This window comes from Geotrypetes seraphini, chromosome 7, assembly GCF_902459505.1.
Source record: "Geotrypetes seraphini chromosome 7, aGeoSer1.1, whole genome shotgun sequence".
Classification (NCBI taxonomy): Eukaryota; Metazoa; Chordata; class Amphibia; order Gymnophiona; family Dermophiidae; genus Geotrypetes; species Geotrypetes seraphini.
Window position 1 is genome coordinate 105,966,135 of NC_047090.1, and position 20,264 is coordinate 105,986,398.

A 20,264-nucleotide genomic window follows, 5' to 3' on the forward strand; every position below is an offset into this window, starting at 1 on the left:
TTATAGAGCAAAAAATATGGTAGTTCCTGTTGTATAGTAAGTACTTAGTGAACTATAATTTCTTCTGATTGTCGAGCAAAACCATCTGCATGTCCCGCTAGCATCATCATAACAGGAAGGTTCGGTGACCTTGCTTAAAGTCACAAAGAATGGCAAATAGGGAGACATAGTCAGGGGATTCAGACACTGCTGTAATGATAATTCTACACTGCTAGTCCTAAAGCAGGGGTGTCCAACCTTTTGGCTTCACTGGGTCGCATTGGCCAAAAAAAAATGTTTCTGGAGCCGCACAAACTTTGCACTATCCATCGCGTGCAGTCTCCAAGAGGCTGGCACGACTGCACGCGATGCCTGGAATGCCTGAGACTCAGCCGGTGGTGTTACCGAGGTAACGCACCTAGAAAGAAAGAAATACTTACCGGGGATCGACGCTACTCAGTCCGATTGAAGGAAAAAAGGGTCCCGGCCATTCTGCTCACATGAGGTGAGCCCAGAGAGAGGCCAGGGAAGAAGAAAACACAGCTGCAGCCAAACGAGGCCTAGCAGCATGGCTGAGGCCCGAGAAGGGCCTGCTGATGGAATCACAAGAAAAAGTCCTTTTTTTTTTTTTTTTTTTGAAACAAAGAAAATACACGATCAATCAACAACCGCACAGCGACTCCCTAACAAAATAAAGAAGCCGCGGTGCTAGAAAGACACTTAGAAGAACGCAGAGAAGAGAGACAGGGCTTTCTGGCTCCGCGGAAAACTAAGAACTGAAGACCATGAGGAGGGGATGCGCCCTCTAGTGGTCTTGCTGCAGCAAGACACAGGAGGGAGCCGGCAAGATGGTAAACACCCGGGGGCAACAGAGGAAAACACCTCATCGCCCTCGACCTGGGCCGCACAAAATACTTCACGGGGCCGCATGCGGCCCTTGGGCCGCAGGTTGGACACCCCTATCCTAAAGGGTGCTGGGATTTTAAATGGATATGCCAATTTGTTCTTCTCCCAAGCTGAAACTGTCCGAACTGTGAATAACAAAGAATTTTTAAAATGCTGCGCTCTTCCTAGATGCTGTGACTTCGCTTAAAACTAATAAAGGTGAGCTTTTCTCTAATCAATGGACAGAACATGATCACTACAAAGCAAAAGACCTCAATACTCCACTAAATAAAGGAAAACCAAAAACAACCCAGAGCTTGATTCCTGCAATCTTATTTTAGCCGCTTTGGGAGTATGCATTCTCCTCGCCTATGTGGGCCTGGTCAGTGCAGTGTGTATACATTGTGGGGCAGCTTTTACAGGAACTGTGAGTTATGCAAACATGATGTGTCAACATAAAATTCTCTCACTAGCAGCTCAACGCCTAGTACAAATCCACATTCATCTTGCAAGTGTGTTCTCATTAATGAGCATATTCAAGTTTGATTTCTGGCAAGAGCTATATGTAATATCAAAGAAACCAAAAGACAGAAAGGGACTGACCAATGCTTTTTAAATATGTTTTAGATGTAGCACGCCAGTGCAATATACCTGCCTCATGAATTCTGCCTAACCAATGGTGCTATTTAGAGAACATGGGCCATAGTGGGCCTCACCTCTAGAGCACTCTTTTCACTCCCATTTCTGTATATATATAAAACTAGGAAAGAGCAAAATGAACAGCGAGTTTTATGCATGAATGTCCACTGGAAATGAAAGAAAGGCAGCATAGACATCCAACAAAGCGACAAATGTGTCTTCTAGACACATGACTTCTACGAATACGTATCACTAAGGGCTCCTTTTACTAAGCTGCGTTAGGGCATTAACGCCCGCTACAATGCCGCGTGCGCTAAAAACGCTAGCGCACCTTAGTAAAAGGAGCCCTAAAAGTAATAGCCAATTAAGTCTTTGGGGGAACAGGATTGGGGCTGGCTACAGTTACTGCTACGCTCATAGCATGGAGACTAGAAATTAGGGACTCCTGGCTCTGTGACCCAGGAGAAGTGCCAGGCTGTGTATAAGAAAGAGCACTGTCAACCTCGGAGACTAGGGGAGGAGAGAAAAAGCACAGCAAGGTGAATGGGTAAACTGCTCACAGGACAGAAATGTGAATAGGAGAAGGTTTAGCCTGTGTGCGCATTAGAGGTCTACACGGGAACGGAGATTGCGGGAGTCCCGCGGGAATCCCCCCCAACCCACGGGACTCCCACGGGGACCCCCCTCAAGCCAATGGGACTCCCACGGGGATGGAAGGCTTTGGAAGCAGGGTTCGTCCATATAATATAATGGACACATCAGCCGTAGTAAAAGAGGGGGTTTATAAGTTAATTACCTGAACAGAAAACAAAAAAAGGGTTCCGCCAAAGAGATTCCACAAGGAAAACAGCAGCGCAAACACAAAAGAAACTGGAATTGATGATCCTGTCAGAAGTAATTGCTGCTTTTTATGGGGACGGGTGGGGATGGAGGTAATTCCTTGCGGGGATGGGTGGGGACGGAGAGGATCCGGGTGGGGACGGGTGGGATTTCTGTCCCCGCACAACTCTCTAATGCGCATGTGCATACATGTGCGATTGTCTTGCGCTCAATTGACCTCCGCACGATTGTATTGCGCGCGATTGCACAGGATTATACATATGCCTCGTGAGAACATCAGGCTCGGCGTTTGAGCATAACAGCGAGGTATGCGCATACGCATTTATATTGTGCGAACGTCATGCTCGGCATTCGCGCGTAACAGGAACCCCTTCCTCATCAAAAACGGAACTGTTGTAGGAATGGGGTACTTAAATTTACATGCCAGGATGATGTGTACTACAAACAGGGCCAGATTTCAGATTCTGGCACCCACAGAGAACAGCAGGGTTGGAGGTAGGCGAGGGGTGATTTTTGGGCCATAAATCTCATCCTATATTCAAGTACATATGGTGTGTGTGTGAGAACCACGAGACCATGCATTGTAATCTGAATCTGAAGATATAGATATAGATATTCAGATTACAATGCATAGTCTCGTGGTTCTCACACACACTATATATACTCGAATATAGGATGAGATTAATGGTCCAAAAATGGGAGGTCTCATCCTATATTTGGGTCATCACCTAACCCCCTCCCCAACTTGATGCAGGCCTCTGATAGGCCAGGACAGGAGAGATCCCATCCATCTCCTATCCTGGCCCGGCCGATACAAATCATTTTTTTTACCCCCTCCCCCCCCCCCGCGTACCTTTTCAGTTAAACCACTCCCCCCATACCTTTTCAGTTAACCCTGTCCTGCGCACCTACTTCCATGCTCAGGACTTGGCAATTGGGGCTCAGAGCTTGCGGCACACAGGCATGCAGGAGCAAGCTTCTCGAGCTCCTGTGTGGCCCTGCACCGCTAACAGAATGGCTGCCAAAAGTTCTCGTGAGACTCGCAGGACCTGGCAGCAGCCATTCTGCTAGCGATGCAGGGCCACACGGGAGCTCAAAAAGCTCGCTCATGCATGCCTGTGCGCCGTGAGCCCCAAGCCCAGGAGGTGGTGCGCAGGGCAGGAGCGCTATCCTGCATATACACTGCTGGACCACCAGGGATAACTGAAAAGGTATGCGGAGGGGTTAAAAAAATGATTTGTATCAGCCAGGCCGAGACGGGAGATGGAAGGGATCTCTTCTGTCCCAGCCAGGCCTACCACTAGACCACCAGAGGTGGAAGAGGAGGTGGGACAGGATGCAAAGCCTAGTAGGGTTGGGGAGCAGGGTGCAGTGCACAGTCTGGCAGGGAGAGAGGGGGGGACAGGGTGCAGTGCAGAGCCTGTCAAGTAGTGAGGGGGACAGGCTGCATAGTCTGGCAGGGAGGGGGGCTGGCTACATAGCCTGGTAGGGCAGGGAAGGAAGGGGGCTGGATACAGAACTTGACAGGGAGGGGGGCTGAGTGCAGATCCTGGGAGGGGAGGGCGTGAGGGAGAGGACACTGGGTGCAGATCCTGGCAGGACATGGCACTTGAATATTAAGCCCCTGTCTTATATTTGAGTCAACCATTTTTCATCCTTTTTTGGGGGGGAAATGGGGGTCTCGACTTATATTTGGATAGACTTATATTCGAGGACATACGGTATGATGTCCCTTTTATGCAGGACATGCACATTGTATTGAAGGAAGCAGAAAGAGACTCCTTTTATCTGGGAATTTGGCATCTTCTAAATCTGGGCCTGGCTACAAATATCAGCAATTGAAAATAATTTGGTGCTGTCCGCTCTGCAGACTGCCAAATGAAAATTCCTGAAATCCAAACTCTCTAACCATAAGGCAATATGCCACTCTTCTCCCTCAGATCAAGATCTCTCCCTTCCATAGTTCATAATGCCATTCCCCCCACAATATTCTTCCCCCTCCAACTTTCTTTCACACTTCCTCCAGCAAGGATATTAGATGCTTTAGGAAAATCCTCTTTCTTGCCAATGCCCCCCCCACAAAAAAAAAAAAAAAAAAAATCTCTCTGAAGCAACATGAGCAATATAACAGGAAAGGAAATGGCACAAGGTCTCTGAACTCTTGCGTCTTGTGCTCTAAAGGTCCAGCCAGTTCCATCCCCATACAAAGAAGAAATTGTGTCAGAGGGGGTGGGACCAGCTGGACTTTCAGAACCTCCAAGCCTTGCTCTTTCCTGATTTACTCCCATTGTTTCCACCAGCCTTGGGGAGATATACCAGTGCTGCAATGGCACGGATGGAAGATCAAAGGCTAACACCTCATGGGCTTTTCTGGGGCATTTTCTGCAACCTTTCAAAGTTTGGAACTCTAGGTGAGCATCCAGTTTGCCTGATGCTAGCACTGGCCTTGCCCCCTAGCCACTTCTCCCCACTATCAGCCTTCACCGTCGATTTCTCTGTCCATCTCCTGACCTTGCAGTGAGCATTGCCCCTAAAATAGCTGTTGTCCTTGTACACCGAACAGCTTTCAGAGTGAACCACGCTGTGCTATTCTCAAAGTCTTTCGAAGCCTGCATAGGAGTTGAGGCACTACATCATTCGCACACTCAGAGCCACACGGTATAGATTAGGGTTACCAGACGTCCGGATTTTCCCGGACATGTTGCGGTGACGTCGTGTGCACAGGCGTTGCATCCATGCATGCATGCATGCTGTCCCGACTCAGGAACAGGTTAAGGGGGTGGGGCTGGGATCGGGCAGGAGGCGGGCGGAACTGTGAGGCCCTGGGGCGTGGCCATGGGTCCGGATTTTCCTTCAGGACATAGCATAGACAAAAAGACAGCTTTTCCAGGGCAGCATTAGAAGGAGGTGAAAAGAGAAGAGCCCAGCTTTGTGGGGGGGGGGGGGGGGGTTAATCATTGTTTTCTCCTCTATAATCTGCAGGAGAAACTGAAAATTCTGCAAAAGAGAAGAATTCAGCTCTAAATCTATGTTATACAAACTTTCCCTGGAGAACAGTATTTCATCTTGTTGGATTCATTCCATAGACTCAGAATATTTCATTGATAGCCTGCTGCACATTTCACGCCTACACAACTGCCCAGGGATGTTAGTTTCAGCTCAAGCAGCAGGTTTTCAAATACAAACTACGCCTAAGCATAGGAGAAGAGTCAAGGGGACTCATTTCTGGTTCATGGTTTTATTCCCTGAGAAATTTGAACAGATTAACATGAAGCCTACCTGGATTAAGAGGCTGGCGGTGCCTACGTAAGAACATAAGAATTGCCTTACTGGGACAGACCGAAGGCCCATCAAGCCCAGTATCCTGTTTCCAACAGAGGCCAACCCAGATCACCCAGCACAAAACTGTAGCATTTAATATATGTGTTGCCGGAGCTCGTTAGTACCTTTCGTAGCTTGCCATAATCAATCAGCTCTGGACGGTGTCGGTGAATGAGGGCACAGAAGCCAAGGCCATCTTTCCAACTGTAAAAGAGAAAATTAGAGTCACAACCATGCTAAGTCTAATGAGTCACAAAAGACACCGGATCGCTGTTACCTTCTGTACAATACTGTACACTTCTCCCTCCGTATTCGCGGTTTCAGCATTCGCGGTTTCGATTATTCACGGTTTTTAGCTTGCTGGCTTCGCCCAACAAATTACATCAGCTTGCATAAAGAAACTGCTGATGCCAAGCGTTTACCAGAGAAACTCGCCGATTCCCAGCACTTTCTTCACCGTGTTTTGCCTCTCCTTCAGGAACAGGCCAGGTCTCCCACCAAATTATTTGCGGTTTCACTATATTCATGATGGTTTTTAATAGAAAACAGCGAATAACATATGAAAAAGTTATTTGCAGTTTTTCTGTATTTGCGGTTCTGTTAATCCCCTATCACAGCGAATACGGAGGGAGAAATGTATACTTCACAGATGCTGAAGAGAGAGTAAAGATGAATAGCTTGTAACATAGCTTGTAGCACAGAATCCTATGAATGTTGGAGCAGTGTCAGAGCATTTCATACTCTAGGCCACAGTAGAAAAAAAAAAAAGGAGGTGGGGGTGGAGGTTTTAATGAATAAAGCATCTTTAAGAAATCTTGTCTCAACAAACCTTTAGGGATCCACTGCCTTTATGGACTCTGTACTTATCTCCCACAGATTATTAATTGAATTTTGAAGCATCAGAAGCAGCTGAATTTGGGCGCCTCTGCCCGTTTGTAGTATTTATTTGTCTTAATTTAGCTCACACTTTTTCAGTAGTAGTTCAAGGTCAATTACATTCACTAGGTATTTCCCTGATCCCAGAGGGCTTACCATCTGTTTGTACCCGAGGCAAAAGAGAGTTAAGTGACTTACAAAAGATGACAAGAGGCAGCAGCGGGATCTGAACCAGTCGTCCCAGTGCTCTAAACACCTGGTAACTCCTCCACAATACCAGTACACCGATTGGCCCATGTTGTAGCTCTCCTCTTGAAATGCTGCCATTCTAAAAATGAAGACAGTCCATGGCCAGTGCAAAGGTATCAGGAGCCTAGATAAATCTTCAACCTAGCATCTCCCAATTTGATTTAGGCCACTTGGAGTAGCTACCTAATGGTTAATGCAGCGGCTTGAGAACCAGGGGAGCCGAGTTTGATTCCCACTGCAGCAACTTGTGACTCTGGTTAAGTCACTTAATCTTCCAATGTTCCAAAATAAGTACCCATACATAATATGTAAACCGCTTTGATTGTAATTGAAAGGCAGTATATCAAGTCCCATCCCCTTTCCCTTAAAAATTATGATAACCCCTCCCAAAGTAATATGGGTAAATGGGCTATTTAACAAAATGCCAAGTTCACCCACCTTCCCAACTGGTAAAAGTACCTGTGTATGTGAGCAGTGGCCTAGTAAGGGTAGGAGGTGCCTGAGATGGTGGCGTCCCCCTTTGCCCTCCTCTCCACGCCCCCACTCCTTCCATGCCCACCCCGCTCCACACTCACGCTCTCCTTTCCTCCTCCCCGTACTTCAAAATCTTTTCCAGTGTGAGTGGCTTTTCTCCAGCATGCTCATTGCGCCAGCTCTGGATTTCCCTCTGGCGTCTCTTCCTGGCTCCTTGACCCGGAAGCGATTCAGAGGGGAACCAGGCTGGTGCGAGCAACAGGCAGAAGTTGCTTGCGCTTGTGACGATCTAAAAAGGTACAGGGTGGGTGGAAGGAATAGCATGGTGGGGCAGGGTGGGGCAGAGAGGTTTTGGCACCCTGCCCCCGACATGACGCCCGGGGTGGTCTGCCCCCTTATTATGTCACTGTATGCGAGTGTGTGTGTGCGTTTGTGAAGACCTATTATTTTGCTTTGACTGCTTCTGCCTATTGGTGCCTCCCTTCCTGCCTCAGGTGACTGCCTTGAGCATATCACCAGCTATCCATGCAACTCAGATACTACTGTATATTAACAACCTGCTTCTCAGGGTATCTAAAATTTTGGGCAAGGAACCTGTTTCTGTCAAACCCCGTCGGTCACTTTACCTGATATGAAAATTCTGGATATTCACATTCTTGTACGGAGCAGTCTTTCTCTGACACCACAGCAACAAGCCCTCCTTGGCAGAGGTTTCTGTGCAAGAAGCAATACAACACAGATTAACCGGTTCTTATCTTGTCAACAAACTAGAAGCTTCTTATTTGATTATCCCAAGTTGTGTGCAAATGCTCCGACACAAAGCTACGTGCTGTGAAGCAGCTTGAAATATGCACATGTTCTGTATGTGCACTCGTGTAGTGCAATTCTACTCCTGCTCCAAAGTCATGAATGCCTACGCATAGGCTATACATAAGTACATGGTTTTTTACACAATTTACAACAGACATTTGGAAAATGGTTTTTACAAGTGAAAAATACTTTAATAAATTACCCCCATATGGGTTTGATCTTTCCTAGAAGATGAAAATATCCAGTTTTATTTTGCTTTCCAATTGCGTGGAGTTCCTGTCAGCTATTTAGAAGTTCCTGCAATTTAGACTGAGGAATTCTCCAAACAATGTATTTTCAGGTGTAGCCATTTAGCTTCCCATTTGGAAAATACAAAAATAAACTTGAGCAGTGGTTCCCAAACTGAGCGCAGCATCCTGAGGTGCTGTGAACTCACAGGGGTTGTGTCCACAGCATATTTTCCCCACCTCCCTCCTGCTGCCACCCAAATAACTGCTGATTCTGCTTCTCTAGATGAGCAATGCCAGGGGTGGGTGTGTATGTGTGTGTGAGGGGGGGGGAGGGAGGGAAAGAGGGCAGACACTGGACGGAAAGTGGGGAAGAGAAGGAGGGCATGCGTGGGAATGCTGGCATTGGTGGCTGAAGCATGCCTCCAATCTGTTCACTGTGAAGGCAGCAGGGCGCTCAGGCCTTGGGCAGTGGAGCTCTTTAGCTGGCTGAGCGTGGGCATTCCTGCAAAAAAAAATTAGGATTCGGCACCATCAAGGGGAGAGACCTGAGCGGAAACGTGTAGTGTAGGGGTACCATAACCTGAGAAAGAAACTAGAGTCTTTCTAAAATGTTGAATTTCTTAAAAAATGCTGGATGATGCTGAGCAATTCCCAAGGCTCAGAGCTCAACCTCCTACCTCAGTATCCAGTGGTTTCTAATGTAAGATCTGCTTCTGGTGTTAATTTAATGATACCTCTTTCCATCATTAAATTATAAGGCTATGGAAATATGGCAATATTTGGCAGTATCTTAAGATACAGCAAACAAATGTGTGAGGAGTGTCTCTCACTCCTAGGAAAATACATTGGTCACGATTTCAAATTCATGACCAACAGATTTTCTTGCCAAAATTAAAATTTGTGAATGGACTTTCGTGCCAAAATTTTCTGCTGAAATCACCTCAAACCCCAGCCAATCAGGTCTGAGAACCCACTATGTATACAGACAAACTGCAGATTTCACAGCATACCCTGAAAAAAGCCACAGCACGATGGCTGAAATGTTGGTTCCACTTAATGCGGCAAGACCCGGACAACTGCAACAATCTAAAAACATTATTCCATTACAAGCACGCATTGATTTTAAGATTTTGCATCTCACATTTAAATTACTCTATGGGGATGCTCTGCTTTACATGTCACAGTTAAATTTAACTAAGTTTGGCCAAATGTCTAACAGGTTGCTCCACAGAAATGTGTTTGTGCCTCCTTTGGTATTTGTTATCCAATTATTTTCCACTTGAAAAAAACTGGCATTGTTTTTTTGACTAAATAGTAATTTTAGATTTTGTAAAAGAGCAAAGAAGGACAAACTCTGCACAAAGCCAATCAATCAAAAACGAACAGAGGTGACCAAGGTATCCAAGCTGGTAAAAACTAATTGGTAGCTCTTAAGGAACACACATTAAATGAACCTGACAAGGGCTGTGTCTCAGCAAATGCCTGCTTCGGAGATTCACAAGTTCCTTAAAATGTAATACTGTATGCAGTCCGTTGTTTAGAATGTGTACCAATGGATAAGCAGAGCCAGCACCTCAGCAGGCATTTGCCAAAACACGGCCCATATCAGGTTTGTTTGAAGTGTGTGCCACGTGAGCTACCTATTAAATGGGTCCTTTTACTCAGGCGCGCTAAACCCTAACGCGTCCATAGAATATAATGGATGCTAAAATATAAATAGAGACATAAATATAAAAAAAATAAAATATAAATAAAGACTTATAAATATAAAAAATAAGAATATAAATGACGCGTTAGCATTTAGCACGCGCTAAATTGGCTAGCGCGGCTTAGTAAAAGGACTGCAAAGTTTTTGTCAGCTTGGATACCTTGGTCATCTCTGCTCATTCCTGGCTAATTTTAGATTTTGTAAAATATTGACGACTTGGACCCTCCTTTACAAAGCCGCGCTAGCGTTTTTAGCGCCGGCCGCAGCGGTAAGAACTCTGATGCTCATAGGAATTCTACGAACATTCGAGTTCTTACCGCCACAGCTGGCACTCAAAATGCTAGCGTGGCTTTGTAGAGGAGGGGGGTTGGCTTTTTAAGCTATATTTTATTTATGTTTATTAGACTAGATATACTGCTCAAGCTAACAACAGTTCTCAGTGATTAACAATAATCACAATTTTTTTTTTTTACAACAGAAGAAAAAGAACGCTATCAAAAACTGGACAGACCTAGAGCATACATTAAAAAAAAAAAAAAAGTGATGCACCATGCCAAAGTAAATTTCTCACTTGAATACCTGCAAATCCATTTATTAAATATACCCCTCCCCCAATGAATGCTCTGTGCTGCTCCCGAGGCTCATAGGAACTGTATGAGTGTTGGAAGCAGCGCAGAACATTCAGCATGCCAGCCTGCGCTAAAAACCGCTTTCATGGTTTTGTAAAAAGGTGGGGGAGAGGGGAGGATAGTAATTTTGTGGAATTGGTTTTCCAAAGGCCTTCTGAAAAAAAAGTTTTTAATAAAGACTTAAAAACCTTAAAATTGGCTTTAAATGTGGAAAATTTGGGAGCCGATTCCATAGACTTGGTGCTAAGTTAAAAAAAAAAAAAGACTGCTCTGGTCGATTCCCATTTAGTTTGATTTACTGTCTATTTATTTTGTAAGAATAAAGTAGTATATACGCTTGTATATTTGTAAGAGTATTTTTGTATTGTTCCCACCATCTGGGTGGTTATAAACTTATTGTGAACCATATTGAGCTCATGGTCATGACAGTATAGAAGATTTCTGGTTAAATTTAATCAGATTAAAGGTAACCACCTTATTAGAAAACATTTAAGCATACTTTGCTGTAATGCTGAAACGCTGGCATATTTCTGTAAGCTTCTTACTGTAATCAAGCCCTGCTTGAAAATTTTTAAAACTACCAATAAAATAAAAAAAACAGGAGACCTGACAGCATTGAAGCTCAGTATGTTCAGTTGTACTCAAAAAGGATACGATTATCTAGCTACATACAGCGTTGGCAAATCACCTTGGGGACAAAGAAAGCTGTAAACTTGCTTGAACATAGAAAAGAAAATCTTCTCAGTAGAAAAGCAACCATTGAAGTGCAGAGGAGGAAGTTCTAATACAAGGGAAGTGGAAACAAGGGGAGCTCCAGCAGGTGGCGCTCTGCCAAGGCGGAAAAATGGCGAGACTGTTGCTTTTGGATTGCTCAGCGCTCTCTTAAAAACAAGGTACATCATTCTGCCCTATTGTTGCCATTTTGCATAGAGCTTTCACAAGGTATTTCCCAGCAGCAGTTAACAAAATCAAGTGCTTTTACTTACATCCTTGATGCAAATTTTGACAGTGAAACACAAACTCAGCAAAAAAATGATCAAACACAATAAGCTCAGATCATTAGTAGTGTTGAAATGCAAAATAACCCTGCAGTTTAATTAGCAGCTACAGAAAAAAAGTTAGCTTGTCTTTGAACTGCTTGTTATTTTTTTTGCAGAGAGATGACAAAATGAAAAGTGACTATTTGGTGCTGGAAAGCAAACCACAGCCAAGAACTCTATTTTCGCTAAAACACCTTCTGCCAGGTGGATGTTATCCACAGTGTTACTTTGAAAAGCAGAGGGCAAATAACAGTATCCGTCCTTTATGATAAATTGACAGTCTTTCTGCGGATGGGATGCAATTGGAGTTTGTGATTTGGGAAGCAGAACCTGTTTCAGAAACTGGTTTTGATAAGAGGATTTAAATCTTTATTTAGAAGACAGAACTTATCCTCAAGCCTCAGGCTTTATTGGAATGATGAATCAACTAGATTTTGATTCATTAGAGCAACCTGGGCTGACTATTATGATGGTGACCCGTTTAAAGCGCGCAGGACTTTGGCACCGACAAGCCCACGCCTCTTCAGCAGTTCCTGTTAGAGCTCTTCAGGGGTGGGAAACTTAGAAGTGTTTGCGCTCCCGTTAGGCAGGCATAAAAGTGCCACGAGACACCTGCGAGGAGAGGCACCAGGACCGACTGACTGCTTAGAAGACATGCCTTTTGCAGTGAAAGGCACATCCTGTAGGTCAGGGGTAGGGAACTCCGGTCCTCGAGAGCCGTATTCCAGTCGGGTTTTCAGGATTTCCGCAATGAATATGCATGAGATCTATTTGCATGCACTGCTTTCAATGCATATTCATTGGAGAAATCCTGAAAACCCGACTGAAATACGGCTCTAGAGGACCGAAGTTCCCTACCCCTGCTGTAGGCAGTCAGCCAGCGCCAGCACCTCTCCTCCTCCAGCATCTCCCTACTGGCATAGTACTAGCAGGCAGTACTAGCAGGCTCAGGGCCCTGTCTGGAGGGCCTCCGCGCATATACGGATGTTGACTTGATGACATCACACATGCGCATGATGCCATTGCATTGATGTCCGCACATTTTCAGATGTCTTCCAGCCACAGCCACAAGTTTAGTGTGCCACGGCTTCAAAAAGTTTGCGGGACACTGATATAAACCTTTGTGTAAAACATTTAGGGGACAGGCTCGCAGTAGAGTCACATGTGGATGTCCGAGCATGTGACTTCTACCATAAGGCTCCCATGCAGAAAGCTAAAATGTATTTATGTTGTGCGCAAAAAACTTGCAGCCAATGGGGGGAGGGAGGGTGCCCGATGCATGCGCACAAAAGTTTTATGGTAAGCATGGCTTCTTTCTGTGCATGTCCAAAAGAAAACAGAAGAGCCAGCACACATCGGCACCTGCTCAGAGGATTAAGGTAAGGTCTGGGATTCCGGACGAAGGCAGGGGTTGGGTCAGAACCGGCCCGAATATTATTTGCGGTTTTTTTAATATTCGCGGGCCGGCTCTGCCCCTAACCTCCGCGAATATTGAGGGTAGAAGTATAAAGCTTTTAATAATGTATATCGCTTTGAAGTATGATTAAGTGATAAATCAAATTTTAAATAAAACTTGGATGTTATAGTGGATGATCATCTGGAATCCAGTGATCACTGCATGGTATGGTTTAATATTAGGATGGGTATAGAGAGGGCTCAAAAGCAAAGATTCTAGACTTTTAAAAAAACTAACTTTGTTCAGATGGGGAGATTAGGTCAAGGAATTGTCTGGATGGGAATTGTCTGAAAGGAGTGGAAATGCAGTGGGCAAATTTGAAAGGAGTAATTGTAAGAATGGCAAACCTTTTTGTGAGGCAAGTAAGTAAAAGTAAGAGGAAAAGAAGGCCGCTTTGGATCTCAAAAGTAGTAGCTGAGAAGGTAAGGAATAAGAGGTTCGTTTTCATAAACTACAAAAGATCACAGAAAGAGGAAGACAGGCAAAATATCTGGAAAAGTTAGAGAGGCTGGTCATGCAGTCAGGTGCAAATGGAAGGAGAAGAAAAATAGCTGACACAGTAAAACGTGTAGACGAGACATTTTTATAATATATTAGTGATAGGAAGAAGTGCAAAAGTGGCATTGTGAGACTCAAAGGTGAAGGGAAGAAATATGTAGAAGCTGATAAAGAAAAGGCTGAATTGCTTAACAAATATTTCTGTTCTGTGTTCACGGCTGAAGCACCGGGAGAGGGACCACAGAAGACCAACATGAATAGGGATGGAGGAGTAGTAGACCCTGATAGATTTTCAGAGGGTTGTGTTCGTGAGGAGCTACCTAAAATAAAAGTAGACAAAGTAGTGGGGCCGGATGGTGTACATCCGAGGGTGCTGAAGGAACTTAGTGAAGTTCTGGTGGCTCTACTGACTGATCTTTTCAATGAGTCTCTAGAGTCGGGAGTGATACCGGAGGACTGGAGAAGGGTGGATGTGGTCCCTGCCCACAAAAGTGGAAACAGGGAAGAAGTAGGGAATTTAAAGGCCAGTAAGTCTGACATCTGTGGTATAACTTCAGCAGGGACTAGATTGCTAAGAGTCAGAAAAAGCACTGAACTATAAGAAAAAACAGACTGACTCAATAATATACACGATTTTTTGAGCAGTGCTATGGTTATTACCTGTCTTCAGAATCAAGTTCCTTTTTCTGGCGGAGTCTCCTGAAGCAGACACCGAAACGGGGCCGCGTCGGGACCCCACATAGCTTTTGCTATTTGAATCAAGTCAAGCTCTTAAGCTAAGTTGAAGATATTAGTGGCAACCTGAATTGCAAGAAAGTTTCTTTTGACCTATTTGCATACAGTAGTTTCAATTACCGTATTTTCACGCAAATAACACGCACCCGTATAAAACGCGCACACGTGTATAGCGCGCAGAAATCACGATGATAAGCACAAAAACTTTGGTATAACGCGCTCACGATTATACCGCGCATGCTGCCCGACTCTCCGTTCACCCCCCCTGACTTCCGTGCACTGCCCCGCCTCTCCGTGCGCTGTCCCGACTCTCCGTTCACCCCCCCTGACTTCCGTGCACTGCCCCGCCTCTCCGTGCGCTGTCCCGACTCTCCGTTCACCCCCCCCTGACTTCCGTGCACTGCCCTGACTTTCCGTGCGCTGTCCCGACTCTCCGTTCACCCCCCTGAGTTCACCCCCCCTGACTTCCGTGCACTGTCCCCCCTTGAAGGTCTGTCCCCATCCTGAAAGCCTGATGCCCCCCCCCCCCGACGTCCGATACATCCCTCCCCCCGAAGGACCGCCGACTCCCCAACAATATCGGGCCAGGAGGGAGCCCAAATCCTCCTGGCCACGGCGACCCCCTAACCCCACCCCGCACTACATTACGGGCAGGAGGGATCCCAGGCCCTCCTGCCCTCGACGCAAACCCCCCTCCCCCCAACGACCGCCCCCCCCCAAGAACCTCCGACCGCCCCCCAGCCGACCCGCGATCCCCCTGACGACCCCCACGACCCCCCCACCCCCCTTCCCCGTACCTTTGGTAGTTGGGCCAGAAGGGAGCCCAAACCCTCCTGGCCACGGCGACCCCCTAACCCCACCCCGCACTACATTACGGGCAGGAGGGATCCCAGGCCCTCCTGCCCTCGACGCAAACCCCCCTCCCCCCCAACGACCGCCCCCCCAAGAACCTCCGACCGCCCCCCCAGCCGACCCGCGACCCCCCTGGCGACCCCCACGACCCCCCCACCCCCCTTCCCCGTACCTTTGGTAGTTGGCCGGACAGACGGGAGCCAAACCCGCCTGTCCGGCAGGCAGCCAACGAAAGAATGAGGCCGGATTGGCCCATCCATCCTAAAGCTCCGCCTACTGGTGGGACCTAAGGCGCGTGGGCCAATCAGAATAGGCCCTGGAGCCTTAGGTCCCACCTGGGGGCGCGGCCTGAGGCACATGGTCGGGTTGGGCCCATGTGCCTCAGGCCGCGCCCCCAGGTGGGACCTAAGGCTCCAGGGCCTATTCTGATTGGCCCACGCGCCTTAGGTCCCACCAGTAGGCGGAGCTTTAGGATGGATGGGCCAATCCGGCCTCATTCCTTCGTTGGCTGCCTGCCGGACAGGCGTGTTTGGCTCCCGTCTGTCCGGCCAACTACCAAAGGTACGGGGAAGGGGGGTGGGGGGGTCGTGGGGGTCGCCAGGGGGATCGCGGGTCGGCTGGGGGGCGGTCGGAGGTTCTTGGGGGGGGGCGGTCGTTGGGGGGGAGGGGGGTTTGCGTCGAGGGCAGGAGGGCCTGGGATCCCTCCTGCCCGTAATGTAGTGCGGGGTGGGGTTAGGGGGTCGCCGTGGCCAGGAGGGTTTGGGCTCCCTTCTGGCCCAACTACCAAAGGTACGGGGAAGGGGGGTGGGGGGTCGTGGGGGTCGCCAGGGGGGTCGCGGGTCGGCTGGGGGGGGCGGTCGGAGGTTCTTGGGGGGGCGATCGTTGGAGGGAGGGGGGTTTGCGTCGAGGGCAGGAGGGCCTGGGATCCCTCCTGCCCGTAATGTAGTGTGGGGTGGGGTTAGGGGGTCGCCGTGGCCAGGAGGGTTTGGGCTCCCTTCTGGCCCGATATTGTCGGGAAGTCGGCGGTCCTTCGGGGTGGGGGTGCGAGTGGTCCTGCCGGGGGGGGGGATGTATCGGACGTCGGGGAGTCGGCCGGGCAAGAGGGCTTGGGCTCCCTCTTGCTCCGATCGTGGATGCGGGTGCGGGTGGGAGCGCGTGCGAGCGGTCGTTCGGGATGGGGGTGCGAGCGGTCCTGCTGGGGGGGTGAATCGGGCGTCGGGCGGGGGTGGGAACTATGTTTTAAAACTTTTGTATACCGCGCTCACGCATATAACGCGCGAGGGGTATGCGCGGTAGGTAAAAACGCGTATAACGCGCGCGTTATATGCGTGAAAATACGGTAAGTAATCAAGTGTTACAAACTTAGTTGATACACTTTTACACCTTTGAGCTGGTCTCGCTTTTAACATTGATTAAGCAATGATTGGAAGACAAACTCTTTTCCCAAGAGGGGGTAACCTCTCCCTCTTCAGAGTTTTATTTCTCTGAGCTAAGTTTTTGTATAGCGAGCCCTCCTCTTAGGCTGTGTATATTATTGAGTCAGTCTGTTTTTTCTTATATGACATCTGTGGTAAGCAAATTAATGGAAATGCTTTTAAAACAGAGAATGTTGAAGTTTCTGGAATCCTCTGGATTACAGGACCGGAGGCAACATGGATTCACTAGAGGTAGATCTTGTCAGACAAATCTGATCAATTTCTTTGAATGGGTGACCAGAGAATTGGATAGAGAATGTGCGCTAGATGTGGTGTATTTAGATTTTAGCAAAGCCTTTGACAGTGTTCCACACAGACGTCTAATAAATAAACTAAGTGCCCTCGGGATGGGTCCCAAAGTGACAGGCTGGGCCAAGAACTGGTTGAGTGGAAGGAGACAGAGGGTACTGATCAATGGAGATCGCTCTGAGGAAAGGGATGTTACCAGTGGTGTGCCTCAAGGTTCTGTTCTTGGGCCTGTTCTTTTTAACATTTTTATAAATGATATTGCTGCAGGGCCATCTGGTAAGATTTGCCTCTTTGCGGATGATACCAAAATCTTCAATAGAGTAGACACCCAGGATGGTGTGAATAACATGAAGAAAGACCTGGCAAAGCTTGAAGAATGGTCTGAAATTTGGCAGCTAAAATTTAATGCTAAGAAGTGCAATGTCATGCATTTGGGCTGCAAAAACCCGAAGGAATGGTACAGTTTAGGGGGTGAAGAACTAAGTGCATGACAGAAGAGTGGGACTTGGGTGTGATGATCTTAAGGTGGCGGCGAAAGCTAGAAGGATGCTAGGTTGCACAGGGAGAGGTATAGCCAGTAGAAAAAAGAAGGCATTGTGCCCCTGTATAAAGCTCTGGTGAGACCTCATATTGTGTACAATTCTGGAGGCCACACTTTTCAAAAGATATAAAAAGGATGGAGTCAGTCCAAGAAAGAGAAAGGCTACTAATGGTGTGTGGTCTTCATCATAAGGCATATGGGGACAGACAAAGATCTCAATCTGTGTACTTTGGAGGAAAGGCGGGAAAGGGGAGATATAATAGAGACGTTTAAATACCTAAGTTATATACATACGCACGAGTCAAGTCTCTTTCATTTGACAGGAAGCTCTGGAATGAGAGGGCATAGGATGAAGTTAAGAGGCGATAGGCTCAAGAGTAATCTAAGGAAATACTTTTTTTTTACAGAAAGGGTGGTATTTTACGGATTAGTTGATATTGTTTCCCTTAAATTTATAAGTTTAATGGTGAAGGGGGGGATATTTTATTATTACATATTGTATAAGATAATGGAATACACGGTAGGGAGGGGTGGGAAGGGGGAGGGATAAGAGTTTATGTATTGTACCAATGATAGTTTTTAAGTGATGTATTTATTGCTATTTTGATTGAACATATATAACACTTATTGTAATTTTGAAAATGAATAAAGAATTATAAAAAGAAAAAGTAAGGGTGGTAGATGTGTGGAACAGTCTCCCGTTAGAAGTGGTGGAGGCGGAGACTGTCCGATTTCAAAAAAGCCTGGGATAGTCACATGGGATCTCTTAGAGAGAGGAAGAGATAAGGGTTACTGCGGATAGGCAGTCTGGATGGGCCATTTGGTCTTTATCTGCCATCAAGTTTTTATGTTTCTAACTTGCCCACTGGTCCTCCCCCTCCCCACCAATGAGATAGTTAAGCTTTAAAACCAAAGAAAACAAAGTTTACTTACAAAATGCAGAAAGAGTGCATATATTTTAGAGTAGAGAATGACACAGGGACAACGTTTGTCCTCATCCTTGCAAACTCAAACTCCATCCCCACCCTGTCTGTTTAAATTCTGTTTAAATTTATTACTGTTACAGTCCAGGTTTGCTATGGGTTACCACATGTCCCTATCCCTGTGTCACTCTGATGTCGGAGGGAAGCTTTCCAGGTCAGCCGGGGATCCCAGTTACCTCAACAGTCCTCCTTCCAGGTGAGCTGCTTTTTTCCTGCCTTCAGCCGCACTTGTTCTTTGCAGGGATGCGGGCAGTGGCTCTTGCATGCTGGCTGACCCGGGAGCCGTCACTCCGACGTCAGAAAGAAGACTTGTAGGTCTGCCACATGCAGCGTGCAAGAGCCGCTGCCCATGTCCCTGCAAAAAAAGTGTGACTGAAGGCAGGAAGGAGCAGCCCAGCTTGGATGGCCCTGGAGTGAGCAAGGGAGAAAGAGAATATCAACGTTGGACAAAGAGAGAAAGGAGGGGTGGGAAGAAGCATGTTGGGAAGTTGAATGGAAGCCTACCGGGCCGGCTTCGGTGAAGAGGGGCATGCAGCTAGAAAGCAGGAAGGAGGCCTGTTTACAAATGGTATCCCCAGCAGCAGCGGCGAACAAGTAGCTCAACATTGGGGAGGAAGGGGGCAGGCGAAAGCCACTATTTACATGAAGAGATCCATACCATGTAGAGATTTCAGGGAGATACGGGCTATGCTTTGGGCAGGGTATAACTCCATCAGGTTTTATTCAAGAGCCACATAGATTTCTTTTTAAAGTGGATTGTTTTGGTCAGGCCTTTACATGCAGAATTAAAAGCCAATCCCCCCTTTCTTTATTTCTGCCTTCAAAATGAAACCAAATTAAAATTGCAGGCTCGCATCTTAATTGGCAGTACTTAACATGCGAACATTTGCATAGGTACCAACTGTTCAAAATGATTGGGGGAGCCAAACCATACAAATTGCCCCTCCTTGGACACAGTGAGGAAGCTTGCTCAATATTGGGAATGCAAGCACCTACACAGCTGGCATCTACGTAGGTTTGTAAAATGCAATATTTCTATGCAGAAGCGACCTGGCTCATGCTGCTCATTTTATCTATATGGACGGTACCTGTCTAAAATGGCTGCTCCTGATGTCTGTGCTGGCAAATACATGTATGTACCTTCTTGCCAGCAAACATACATGTTTTAGAAAAGATTCGATGTCAGCAGAGCCTTTGCTAAAATACTGCTGGAATTTAGAATATCCCAACCAGAATATCTGAATTTTGATCTCTACTTGAATATTCTATGTAAAATGGGTCTTTATATTTGCACTAGAGAACGGCACGGGGACAAAATTTTCCCCGTCCCCGCAGGAACACATTTTCCCATCCCATCTTCATGAGTTTTGTCGCTGTCCCTGCCCCATTTCTGTAAGCTCTGCCTTAACCGCACAAGCCTCAAACACGTATGATTTTAAAGTGTTCAAGGCTTGTGCCGATAAGGATAGAGGTTGCAGGAAAGGGGCAGGGACAGGAAAAGAACTCACGGGGACGGGAAAATGATTTCCCGCAGGGACGGGGAAAAATTTGTCCCCGTGTCATTCTCTAATCTGCACTCAAATTGCTCTGTTTCCCGATGGAACATTCACATTTTGAAGATTCAAGAGAGAGACTGACAAGACTTACCTTCAACTGAAATATCCTGAATAGCAAAGCGTAGGATGATTGTCCAGATCATTCCTAATGTCATCTTGGCATTACCATCCACAATTTCTGTAAAGCAGACATAACCAAAAGTTGAAGACAAACACTTTCCAAGAGGTGAATGACATCA

General features: G+C 46.8%; 1 protein-coding gene across 2 annotated transcripts in view; it reads right to left on the reverse strand.

The window, feature by feature from the left end:
- Window positions 1-20,264, reverse strand: part of ACTN1 (actinin alpha 1) — a 273,263-nt gene that overhangs the window by 97,854 nt on the left and 155,145 nt on the right. For both annotated transcript variants that reach the window (XM_033950678.1, XM_033950679.1), the window contains exons 4-6: window positions 20,117-20,203; window positions 7,890-7,977; window positions 5,790-5,868 (exon numbers count right to left, since the gene is read on the reverse strand). In XM_033950678.1, the coding sequence (XP_033806569.1) occupies window positions 5,790-5,868; window positions 7,890-7,977; window positions 20,117-20,203 (254 nt within the window). The remainder of the gene's footprint in view (window positions 1-5,789; window positions 5,869-7,889; window positions 7,978-20,116; window positions 20,204-20,264) is intronic.